The sequence below is a fragment of the Chroicocephalus ridibundus genome, chromosome 2 (genome assembly GCF_963924245.1).
Source record: "Chroicocephalus ridibundus chromosome 2, bChrRid1.1, whole genome shotgun sequence".
Lineage (NCBI taxonomy): Eukaryota > Metazoa > Chordata > Aves > Charadriiformes > Laridae > Chroicocephalus > Chroicocephalus ridibundus.
This window is the reverse complement of record NC_086285.1, coordinates 126,628,869-126,642,416: the sequence shown is the minus strand read 5'-3', so window position 1 is coordinate 126,642,416 and position 13,548 is coordinate 126,628,869. Positions and strand designations below refer to the sequence as shown.

The window sequence follows — 13,548 nt, the reverse complement described above, 5'->3', positions numbered from 1 at the left end:
GCTCTGAAGCAAACAGAAACATTGATTAAAGAAATCATGCATCATAAAAAAACCACAATAGTGAGTATCATATGAGTTGGTTGAAATGTGAAGCTATAACTTTATTAATTATTTTAATTTTATTTATCGTATTATGCTAAAATGCCTTTTTTTCAGCAGGAAGTCTGAGATGGAAAATAAAATTTCAGGTGAATCTACACAATATTTCAATGTTGTAGCTGATGTTTGGCTCACAACTGGAGAGAAGAGCTCACAAAAATAAGCAGAGGCTGGTCAGCTGACCAAGAAAGAAAAAAAAAAGAAGCAGTTTGAAAAAGAAGGAGAGTGAAATGATGAAACCCATTCATCACCATGCAGGGACTTCCTGTTACTGGGTAAGCAACACACCAATCCATCAAATCTAATCAAATGGAGTTCAAGAAAAATCAGTACAGAACAGAAATCCCCGTCCAGCCTGTTAGGTTTCTGCAGGAGATGCTCCTAGTTGCAAGCAGTTCAATTAGAGTCACTGAAGTTCTGCTTAGCATCTCTAATCATTCCTGCATTTGTGTCTTTCTATACGTCCTATTCCTCCCTAACATTCACACTCTAAAAGAGAACACAATATAACAAAATTAAGGAAGTTATGCCCATGTGCTAAGTAGGAATTTGTCCAAAGTGTCAAGTCAGATGTATCTGCTTGCTTTCGACTACAGGGGGAGGAGTATAAAGCATCCCTGTTTACTAGACTCACAAATCATGAGTTTTTTGGAGTGGTCTGCTACGCAGGACATATAAGTAATAGCATATTTCTGAGACTGAAAGGTCTCAAAAATAATTAAAAACACAGACCACTGCCAAACCAATAACAAGTTTAATAATACTTCTATTTCTGCCAAAACCACTTATGAGTGTTTGTGTAGAAAAAAAAATCATGTTTATTCTTGGGTGGGAATTAAGGCAAGAATGTCAACGGCAGAGAGCAAATCAGCTGTACATGATGTTCTGGAAATCATATAACACAATTGTAAGCTTAGTTTCAGCTCCTGCTGTAGTTTTGGGGGTTGGAACAATTCCTCTTGCTGTCAGATCAGATATCACACTGGTCTCTCAGTGGTATTGACTCGCTAACATGTTACTTTTTGCCAATCGGAATCCTGTCAAATTTATGTCAAATTTTGCTCTTGCAGTGAAATGCAGATGCAAATACTCTCATAACATGTTAGAGCTAACGATATTCTTTTGCCAACATAAACACTGTATCTTGAGGTTGTTCCTTCGTTTCCAGTATTGACTAAATTGCCTTGAACACAAGCTGGCATTTATAAATCTACTTTCGCAGACAGAACATTCTGTAAAAAGTTGTAAAGTTGACTTCGTCGTCCTCCTAAACAACATGCTTACAAAAACCTTAGTCTAGCTGTTCTCTATTATGGCACCATGGCTGCAAAACTAACATTCCATTTTATATGGAAAAAGTCTGACAGAACTGCAGTAAATGGCCAAGCAAAAAAGAAAGGATGGGTCCCAGGACTAAAGCATCACTCTGGAAATCAGGCAACCAGATTCTATTCCTGGATCTGCTTTAGGCTTACTGCGAAACCTTACATAATTCACAAGCCCTCCTTGCTTTGGTTTCTTAACAATGCAACAAGGACCACACTTGCATGTCTCTCTCAGGGACATTGCAAAGCTCTCTTCATAAATTTTGAGATCCTCAGAGGAAGGCATGAGTCCAAAATTCTGTGTTTTTTCTAAAATTTTCTGTTCGTTTTGGGTTAGTTGCTATTTTTCCATAACTCAATTGACAGATCAAAAACAGTCAATTGTAATTCTTCCAGCTAACTTTGTAAAGCTAGTGGTTTTGCTCAAGGATAATGCGGTGTCACATTATCTAGTCTCTCATATAAGCATGCAATTTCTATTTCCACTAGCAGAAGTTGTGCAGACAGAAGAAGGGAGGAATAGAAACAACCTGCTCGGCAAATATGTTGTAAATCTACTGAAGAATGTGGACAATATAATAAAGACATTCCTCCACTACGCTGTAATTGGATGCTGCAGGTACTCACACTTCCTAAATGACAAGGACACAAAGAGATGGAAGGCTGATGTGTTTTGGGGGAGGTCTACAGTGGCCGAAACAAACTTGCTAGAGTCCTAGCCACCATATACCTGAATTAGCACGTACTGGCCAGTCCTGCTTCTCAAGGCACACTGCTGCTGGTGGGCACTGAACAGCAGCGTTGCAGCAAAAGCAGCAGCTTGAGGCTGATCTTTGCTGGCCTCTGCAACAGAGCATTGACAAAATCCTCAGACATCTAATCCTCAACCAAAGCCTATGGTCAAAGCATTGCAGAGGGTCAAATATCTGTTTATTAAAAATATTAAAAACTGGTTTGCAAAGTTCCTTTCTCCCTGAAAATTCTTCAGCTTGATATGGTAGAGTTTGGACATGGATAGAAATTCAAAGTCATAAAATCTAAGAGATAATAGTTTGGGGGTATGAAGCTGCCTTTCTGATGTGGCTTACATCAGCCATGTATAGAACATAAACAAGACCTAAACTACTGCAGAGGTAACAAACAAGGGCACGGAAAGACAGATATCTCATCGAGGTAGAGGAACGCGGATATGAAAAATGTCAGATATACTGATCTTCTTACAGGCATTCTGTGAGAGAGGTCTTCTGACAAATGCTAATCTCACACTCTTCCCAGCAAAAAAATTTATGAAACATTCGAATCATCATTTACAGTTCACTTGTTGGTTGACTGTGAAACTCCTTGTGCATCAATCGATTTGCATCAAATTCTGTGATAAGATCTAAAGGGGACGGACCTCAGGAGAGATTGCCAGCACTTAATAACCTTAATAATATCCCTGTTAGTACAATGATAGTTGTAATTCTGTTCTCTTTGGAGTATTTTTCTTCACTGTTACAGGCAATAATATCAACACTCATTGTATTTTATATTATCAGTACCAATACATACTATTGTATAAACTGTCCACCACCTTCAAAAGGGCCACATTTTCAAACAGAGGTAGCTTTACCTCAGCCACACCCATATTCTAAATATTTGCAAATAGTTAAAAAGATTAGCCTGCTAATCAATACAACTAAATACTTTGCTCATTGCTACTATTTTTTTTTGTACAAGCATAGGACTAAATTCTCTTCTTACCAAAGGCAATGGGAACATTTTCATTAAACCATGCACTAGAAAACTTGGCATTACTTTTTGAAATTGAAGCTTAACAAAGCTCATATTTTACAACTTGTCTCTAGGCATAAACGGAAATCCAGGTTTATCAGCAAGAAGTTATTCCTAAAGAGGATGCAAGGACTAAATTTTAATTCTGTTTCTAAATGAGCTATGCAAATACTCTTTTCAGTCCCTAGCATACCTATGATATTCGGAGTGAAGTCTGTATGACCCATTTTCATGTACTTGAGATGTTTAACTAAGTGAAAAGTGAAGCAAGAATTCCTTGGCTTAAGAGACTGTTCTGTGGAAAGATACTTCAATAAAAGGATGGACAAAATATACGTAAGGACTCAGTTTCTCTTTTATATACTGGAATAAGCTCAATAATGTCACTGTATTCCTGTTGTACAGAAAAAATCCTGCAATCTCTTTGAAATAAACTCAGGCTAGCATGAAAATTATCTGGATAAGTCAATACTCCAGAAGCAGCTACACCAACATCCCAATGTTTAACGCAACCACAAGAGGCTATGCTTGAAAGACAGTTATTAATTTAATGTAAAGCCGTCTCATTAACAGAATTTCAGAGAAATCAGGTGCAGCAGCTGGATTCCCAAAAGAAAGAGAAATCATTGACTGCATTAGTTTAACTTCTACAGCATCTGCATATAATGGAGAAATCTTTGGAAGTAGAAAATATTTTTAAGTTGTGAACATGCATCTGGTAAATGTTGCCAAAAATATCATAAGTAATTTACCAGTAAAGTACCCAGGGTCCACTCATGGTGTTTGCATTTTCCAGATGTTTGAATTCAGTCAATTTGTTGATTGTGGCCAACAAACCTGGCACAGTTACACACTAACTCAACAACTAGAATATGGCACAGGTACTCAGACAGAAACTTAAGTGTCATGAAAAAGGTGGGCATAGACATATAAGGAGTAGAATTAAAGGCCAGACAAAAATCGGCCTTATGTTTTCCCACTTCATACTTGCTCCGGTCACAAAAATAAGATGGGTAAACAAGTACTGCTCATTGCACAGCGGCAGTTGAACACCTTTCTTTCCAATCCACTCAAGCTCTTTTCATCCTGTAGCTTCTCCAATATCAATACTCTCTCACTTGACCTTTCTATACAGGCTAACAATGTGCTACTATTCACTAAAATGGATGCCAATTATCTGTTACCGGGTTAATGAGAGAAAGGAAATGTCACATTGTTGTTACCTGCTAAACTAATGGTACCAACAGACAGCTTGTTTTTTCCACCCTTAAGTGGAACAAATGAGAAAATGTTTTAAGAATAACATTAAAGCTCTGTAACAATATTTTTTTTTTTACAGTGTGGTTAGTTAAATTATGCCAACTCCAGTATTTACCATATCAGGGTGTCGTGGTTTTGCCTCAGACGGCAACAAAGAACCCCGTGCCACTTGCTCGGGCCTTCCCGATACGGGAAGAATCAGAAGAAAAAAGGCAAAACTCGTGGGTCGAGACAAAGGCGGTTTAACAGAACAGCAAAGGGAACGAGAAAACAACAGCAATAACACGGACACAGGAACATACAAACACAGCCACGGAACCGCCGTTCCCTGACCCCACCCAGGACGCCCCCCGCCCGCTCCAAGGGGCGACTTCCCGCCCCCTCCCCCGGCCGCTCCCAGTGGGCACGGCTTACCTGGCATGGGATACCCGTGTCCTGGGGAGAATTAACCCTGTCCCCGCCAGAACTAGGACACAGGGGGGCAGTTCTTGAAAATAAGCACAAAACTCCCATGTTATGACAAGGTAGCCACTTATATATCTGAAGTTTTTCTGAGTGATCTACTCTTTTCCAAGCCAGAACAGGAATACTGGATTGGATTTGAAGCTTTCCACATTGCTTAGGTGGGGAGTTAAACCACTGGCTACCAGAGGATGTTAACTGGAATACAGCCTAGAATTGGCTGTAAGAAAGCACAACAAAGGTCAGGCCATGTAAGAAAACTTAAGCTTTATTTAACCTTCATCGCATGCATGCGCATCTTGCTAACCAAATGATGCTGTGGTTGGACAAGTGCACCATATGCATGGAGAAGTGATGCATGATAAGAAAGATTATGCTGGTGGGCACATAACAGTGCTTCAAAGAGTCTGAATACGCATGAAGATTCATTTAAGAAAAGGTACAGAGTAGCCACCTGTGGTGAGTTGACCTTGCCTGGATCCCAGGTGCCCATGAAGACGGTCTATCACTCCCCTCCTCAGCAGGACAGCAGGGGCAGAAAATAAGACAGAAAAAACCTCATGGGTCAAGATAAACGCAATTTAGTAAAGCTTTTGCTTTACTGGCAAAAGGCCACATGTGGAAGTAAAGGAAAGCAAAAGATTTATTCCCTGCTTCCCATCAGCAGGCGATGTCTAGACACTTCTTGGAAAGTAGGGCTTCAGTACATGTAGCAGTTGCTCCAGAAGACAAATGTCATAAAGAACGTTGTCATTCCCCCCTCCTCCTTTCTCTTAGCTTTCATTGCTGAGCAGACGTAATATGCTATGGAATACCCCTTTGGTCAGTAGGGGTCATCTGTCCTGGCTATGTCACCTCCCAAGATCTTGCCCACCCCCAGCCTGCTGGTGAGAGGGGGATGTTGGGGAGACAGCCTTGATGCTGTGCAGGCAGTACTCAGCAGCAGCCAAAACACTGGTGTGTTATCAACACGTTTCTAGCTACCAATACAAAGCACAGGACTATGAGGGCTGCTATGGTGAAAATTAACCCCATCTCAGCCAGACCCGATACATCACCTCAGTCTATAATCTCAGAGTAAGACCGGATCTCTGATTTACTCTCCTTTTGACTGTTGATTCTATAATAACCTGACAGACTATGAGCCTGCCTCTGTCATCTCCTGGTGGATTTATAGCAATATTAACCACTCAGGCATGAAGTCATCGCCTCTGAAAAAATAAAAAAATTACATTTAACAGTGCTTTCTCTCAACAATGTAGGCTACTGTGAGCATATCAGACTTCAACTTTCTGCAGTGCCTTCCTAGGGACTGAAGGAATTTTTTTATATCTTCCTGACATAAAGAAGGTCAACAGCCTTCTGGGCTGCAGTAGGAGGAGTGCTGTCAGCAGGTAGAGGAGGGGATTATTTCCCTCTACTCAGCCCTGATGAAACACATCAGAAGTGTGATGAGACACATCGGGAGTGCTGTGTCCAATTCTGGGTCCCCAGTACAAGACACATGAACATACTGAAGAGAATCCAGTGAAAGGCCATGAAGATGATTTAGGGACTGGAGTATCTCTCACATGAGGAAAGGCTGAGAGAGCTGGGACTGTTGAGCCTGGAGAGGAGAACGGTCAGGGGAAGATCTTATCAATATGTACAAATACCTGATAGGAGGAGGTAAAGAAGACAGAGCCAGTCTCATTTCGGTGGTATCCAATGAACAGTCAAGAGCACCAGTTAAAATACCATAAATTCCACTTAAATAGATGAGAAAAAAAATGAGTGAGAGTGGTCAAACACTGGAACAGATTACCCAGAGAGATTGTAGAGTGGGAGATAGTCAAAACATGACTGGACAATGTCCTCAGCAGCCTGCTCTAGCTGGTCCTGTTTTGAGCAAAGGGCTGGACTAGGAAATCTTTGGTGATCCCTTCTAACCTCAACTACTCTGCAATTCTGTAGCACTCAGTGCAATGGCATCACCTTAATAATATAATTATCTCAAGGTTGAGAATCAGATTCAACATCGCTAGTACTAATAAATCCCTATAATGCACAGTGAAAATGATTTTTGAAGGAGAGAGAACTGTTAAAGGGCTTCCAAAGAGCTGGCCATATAGAGTGAGGGCCATCAAAAACTTTATCACTTTATCATTTTCTGTTTCAATGTGAGAGAAATTGATCTCCTCTTGTTTAGCATAAGCCCTGTACTGTACAAAGTTTCTATTCTCTTTACAGAGTTGTACCAAGCCCAAAGAAAACCAAATATTTTTACGAGCAAGAGAGAATAAGCCACACATTAGTCATACCACTCACTTCTGAAAACTGCTTAGATACTGAGATGATGGGAGACATAAGAATGTGAATAGACTAGAAAATGTCTGAGGGGAAGGCAAGGCAGGAACATGAATTAGTAAAGGCAGAAACTGGATTTGGGGACTTGACATGGGAAGGTGGAGAAGATCTTAACAGAGATAACTTTAACTAAAGAAACCAGTGACACAAAATCTCAGAAACAACCACCTGAAACCTACTGGGGGGCTAAACAGTGTAACTTGGGAGAGAGGAGTCACTCAGGTGAGACAGAAAGGGGTTTTTAATATGTATTTATTTTGGACTTGTGTTGCCATCAGGTAGAAAAAGGAAAAAAAAAGGAAATTTAATACATATATGGCTGAACGATTAAACCTGAAATTGAGTACATAAAGTTCTCTCAAGAAACTACCTTAAAAGGGAGAAAAGTGTATATATATATATATACTCCATACAGCAGAATTACTGAACAAGCAGCACTGTGTTCACTCACACTCATTTCTTGAAGGTTTTGGGTTTTTTTCCAAGATTGTTTATGAGCTCTTTGCTATCCTTCTGTGTTGTTTTCTTGGACCAAGTTAAACTTCGCTTCATGTGCAGCCTGTAGCTGATGGAGATCATTTTACATACTTCTCCCTTTTATCTCAATAAGGAATAAGGTTCATGTTGTTATCACATATTTTTTGCAGAGAGATGGACAGTTTCAAGTGGAGTTAAAGCCAGCAGTATGACTGTTTTATGCTGCCTTAAGAGTATCAGACTGAAGCCTGAGTTTCTCTAAGTTTTAGTCAACTGTTTCTGGACCTAAATGGCCGTTATGGCAAACAGGGACAGCTGGAAAATAGCAGGACACAAGCTATGCCCAGTTTTTAGGCATTGGCAGTCCCATGGTTAAGAGAGGGGATTGCTGCATTAGTGCTTGCGGTCACTTTTGCAATCTTCCCACTTGGGAAGAATTCTCACTGAGCTCATTACAGGGTCTTTTATTTTAACAATGGGAGAAAAAAGCATGAAAATGGATTTGTTTCAACCTATTTTTATAACATTTGGTTTTCTCCCCACTGCTGCTCATTTTACTTTAGAAATCTCAGTTTTGACTGATGAAAGAATGAATATGGATCCAGGCTACAGGAATAAAAGACACACAGTGAAACATGACAGATTCTTGCAGTCCATAGGGCCGATTCTAAAGGAAGTAGTGTCAATTATTAATGCATAGATTATTTAAAACCAGTGATAATTTCTTTTTTTTAAACAGGAGGAAACCAAAATGAAAAACAACAGTCAAACTTCTAAGTATAAAGCCTCCGTGTGATGCAATGCAGCATAAGGCACAGCTGATGAACACAATTCTTTACAAACAAGGTACATGGAACACTGTAACAACCTCATCACAGAAACACTATTTAAGTTTTATGATAAAGTATCTCTGCAAGTAGTAGGAGGAGCCCTGTTTTTCACCTGCTTATGCTCTCTGGCATTTTGCCCCAATAGACTATGACAGTGTTTAAAGGGCTGTTTATACAGATGAAGAAACTTTAAATATGGATATGGCACCAGCTTTACGAGTTAGAGAAATGGGCTCATGCAGCAAAATTCACACAGTGATGGATTCCAGTTTCCAATTCTAATGCATACTCCATGTCCCATGGTTGCAAATATTCCTTAGAAAGACAGCCACCAACTACAAAACATAACAAAGTGAAGATTTTGAAGATTTCTTACGAAAAAGTCCAGCACTCTTAATAGCTTAATATAATGTTATTTAAAATAAACTTGACAATGTGTTGAGATCAGTAAGACCAACACTACCCTAATGAGATTGCAGAGCTGATAATGAAGCAAACTTAGAAAGCAAAGCATGGGAGAATTCTTCTTAAGGAGGTGCTAGGTCCTGCCACTCTCATTAAGGCTAGCGTACAATATTTGGAAAGCAGATGTACTGAACGAGTCAGTGCTTTTACTGACTTCATTATTACTAGAATAGCAGAACTTGTACCTGAAGGTATGGAATTATTCTGTATTGAAGTAATAAAAGTTGAGAGATTGTAGCTGGCTTTTACGGAAGATAATAGGCTTCCAGTCTTCTGCTTAGTTCTCTTTGACACAGAAGGGAATATTTGGCATGACCAAACATTAAAAGAATACCTATAAAAAGAATTTCTTTATCAAACAGTGTGTACGCTCATAAGAGATAATTCACCATGTTTCAAAGAATGACGATGCAGAATACAGGGCTCCGGAGAATATAATTTACAATATAATTAAAGCGTCAGTGTCTTGAGCAACTCAACATACTGCCAAAATCAGTATTTTTGAAATACCCAGAAATACTCAGGGACTGTGATGACACCAGAGGAAAATGCAGGAAACAGATCACAGTTCTGCTGAAAGCTGTAACTTATGGTAGATTGATATCCCTCTGTTGGAGGAGGAATGACTCTCAACAGAAAAATTATGCCCTAAAAACTATGCCTGAATAGTAACAGAAGCAGAAAACCATAGCCTAGAAGTAGTTTCTTTGAACACAGAGGAACAATTACAGAGCAGAAAGGGAAATTCATCAAATTTAAATTCCTTTTCTTTCCCATTCCCATATTCTTCATCCCTGACTTCCCCATCTGTTAGGAAAAATTGCTAAGCCACAGTGGCAAATATAGTGCAGTTTACACACAACTATCTTGTGAGAACCTAGAACCCAAGACTCCTGTCAGAAACAAGAACCCTCCCCACCACAGAACAACCATAAATTACCTTCAGTGAACTTCATGTGCTACCATCATATGGAAATCTCCAAGGGCAATAGCCTTATTAAATTCTACCCCTGTTATACTGAAGGTTAACCAATTTTTAATCTAATTTACACAAATCTTAATCAGAGATAGCCAAACTTAATGAAGTTACACCAGCTGTACACAACAATGCAAGCAACATCAAAATCAGGTTCTAGATGAGTAACAAAAACTCAGGAGTATATAAAGGAGCACCATTTGATTTATTCAAGTTCTGTTAAGTTTCTTTTGTCATTATTTGTAACATTAATGAATACTCATTACGTACTTTTAGGCATCCAAGTTACTATACTTTCTGTCAGACTACTATTCGTGATTTTTATTAAGATAATCCTGTACAGTTTTGCCTCATTCTCTTTTAGTGGGCCATTTCTCTGTCATTTCTTATGATTATGGCCGCGACCAAAGGCATGTTGAAATGAGATGGTATTTTGATCGGTTTTGTGGGACACGATTGTTCTTTTTTTTTCCATTGTATTACACTGAACTCTTGCAGCTCCCTGCATCAGTTAACACTTTCTTAAAAAATCTGAGGTTACCTGGAGTTAAAAGAGCCTTAAAATATGCAGTACATTTCTACACAAGGCTGCAAATCTTGGCCCATTTAGTCAAGATTTTCCCCAATATACTTAACAGATTAGACTAGTGTAACAGAAAGCAATAGTGGGTATCCAATTTTTCTGCAACTCCACATTTTTTAGCAATATTGATGCTGTTACATGGTGCTCTTAATGTTGGAAGATTGCAGAGTTACAAAGTGAGGAAATATTTAGAGAACACAACTTTCTTTTGGATTAACAAAAAACTCACCCACCTTATTAAATTGAGATATTTTGGGCAAAAAAATGTGTGTGAAAATGAAGCAAAATTACTTTATCTGTTCTTTTCTTTCTCTCCCCCTTGATCAGCACTGACTGACAGTTACAATAGTGGGTTTGAGAAATAATGGATGGACAGTAATCTGGCCAACCTTGAAACTTTGATGGTGTGGTTAGAATTCAGGGAGAAGCCTCCTCAAGAACCTCTGAAGTTTAAAGGTCTTATTACACACAGATTTATAAATTTGATTACACAATTAGATTTTGTAAAAGGTTTAAGTGGTACTCCTCAGTCAAGATTCATCAGGCTTAATCAGCACAAAAATGCTGTGCCTACCCTCCAAGCCTCTTCCAGCCTTGCAGTGGTATTTCACCAAAGAAAAACATCAGGCATAAAGACCTAGGTACACTGTAGAAGACCTAAGCCTAGGTGCTAGTGTGGATAGGAACAGATCATCAGAGCTTCTGGACCAGGTATCAGGTCTTGCTCTGATGCTTTGTGAAACATGCTGTTCCTTCCAAAGACAAACAAACAAATGTTCTGGGCACTTCCGTCAATGAACTGAATAAATGGGTAAGAACTTGCTGTCAGACAGCTGAATAAATCTCCAGGATGATCATCTAGCCAGAGAATTACCAAAGGAATACTTAAATTTAGTCTTCAGATAAACACTGATTTCACCTCCCTGCTTTTATATGAGATAATCTTAAACCAGCATTACCTGAAAACTTTAGCCAGGTTACTTTCAACTTCAATAAATGTAAGGGAAAGAGGGAAAGACCACCATTGACTTGCCTCTGCAAGAACTTACACGTTTATACTTCAAACTTGAAAACAAAATTTTAAAAAGTCAGAGAAACTTCCTGTCCCATTTGTCACTGATTCCCCGTCATCTGTTTATTATGCATAAATTATTTCAATCTAAATGATCGAAGATTTAATGATTGCAACAGGTACAGTCCTGAAGAACTATAGGAACTGGAGGAAATTGTCAGAACTGTAGGAACCTGGAGAAGCCCTGGGAAATGTCATGCTTCTGAAGCACCTCTCATAGGTGTCTCTGAAGAGAGCAATCTCTCCATTTGCTTGGAGAAGTAGGACATCACTAGTCTAAACCACCTGAGCTAAGCTACCTGTTGTGATTTGACTCTAGTCCCTAGAGTCCCTTCTTACTTTCTCCAGTAAACGGTTCACGTGACAGTGTCCTTCAGTGGAAGCCTGAGGAAGCCCATGGAAGAAATTACAGCGGACACTTCCAATGATGGATATGCAACACAAGCCATAACCAGGACTATCTTATTACATCAATACAAAGAAGAGGCAAAGAAAATTTTTTTCTACTTCTGCAAATGAACAACAACTAGTTAAAAGTAGTGCATCGAGCAGATACAGGTATGAAGCAGATTCTGAGAGATATGTCTGCTTGATGCAGTTCTGAACACATGTGCTGATTCAAATCTTATTATTATAAAAGTCAGCCACTCCCTTAGAAATACTTAAAGATCCTTACATATTGCTTTGAGTCCTTTTTATTACTGCTATTATCCAGTTTTGAGAAAAGCTATTTTGCATATGTTTTGAATTCTCTAGTGTTTATATAACAGCAATACTATACCTTAAATGTATCTTCACTGTTGGGATTAAACAGCTGGTGTTTCCCAGATCCCAGAACAATAGGACCAGAAGCTTTGTTTTCTCCATAAGCGTAAAGGGATACTGTTGCTGTTGTGCCAGCTGTTTCAAAATCCCCAGTGACTACAGTAATCTTCCAGTCTCCTTCTGTAAAGTAAAAAATAAAATCAAAATGCTTTTATAACTGTTACTGATATGTAGCAAGTTACTTGAAAGATATAAATAAAGGCATAATTTATCCCAGGGACTGCAACTACGTGCCCCTAAAAGGTAATGATGCTGGGAGAGGCAACAGAAGATTGGCTAAATGCTACATCATTCAAACTCATCTTAGGCAAGTTGTGTAACTTTAAAGATTTAGGAGGTTTGCAGCATACTAAAGCTGGAAATATGAACACAGAGCCTAGTGAGATTTCTAGCAAGATTTTCAGTGATAACCCTGTGGGTCACCACGGAAAAAGCCCAACCTCCAGAATCTGGGTTAAGACAACACGTATAATGAAGAAATGCAACAGGGAAAAGTATCAAAGCATCCCAATTAAGCACAATTTCCTCTCATTTCACGTTGATGTGACACATCAACAAGAGCTCCGTTTGACTAGATGGAGGCATGACATTGAGATTAGCATGAAAAAAGTGATTTTGGAGAAAATTCTGACACTAGACGAGGACTCTTTAGAAAATAATTTTATATAAAGCTTCCCTGATGCTAAAATGTCATCTCTGCCCCCATACAATGCACACAAGTTATTTAAATATCTGAAAGCAGCTTAATATAAATCTTATTTTAAAAAAAAAGAACAATACATAATTGGAAAATGCATTTCTACATCTGAAAAGCGGGGATTGCACACTCTCCGCCCCTCTTTTGATTGCAGCTTTGCCTGTATAAAACAAGTTCCGCTTAGTGACTTAAATTCATTCTGTGCAAGGCAAACAACAAATGAAATACCGGCCCACGTTGATCTTATAAATAAACGCCACAGTGTACACTGCAATTTTATTAATAGAAATCTGTCTGGTAATGCTGCATGAATTAAATTTGTTGTCTGACAGCAGTATTTACCTTGGGCCAACCCCAT

The 13,548-nt window shown here is 39.0% G+C and overlaps 1 protein-coding gene across 1 annotated transcript in view; it reads right to left on the bottom strand.

Moving 5' to 3' along the window:
- Positions 1-13,548, bottom strand: part of LOC134511988 (lipoxygenase homology domain-containing protein 1-like) — a 143,817-nt gene that overhangs the window by 107,590 nt on the left and 22,679 nt on the right. The window contains exon 10 of the mRNA XM_063326878.1: positions 12,450-12,613. Within this exon, the coding sequence (XP_063182948.1) occupies positions 12,450-12,613 (164 nt within the window). The remainder of the gene's footprint in view (positions 1-12,449; positions 12,614-13,548) is intronic.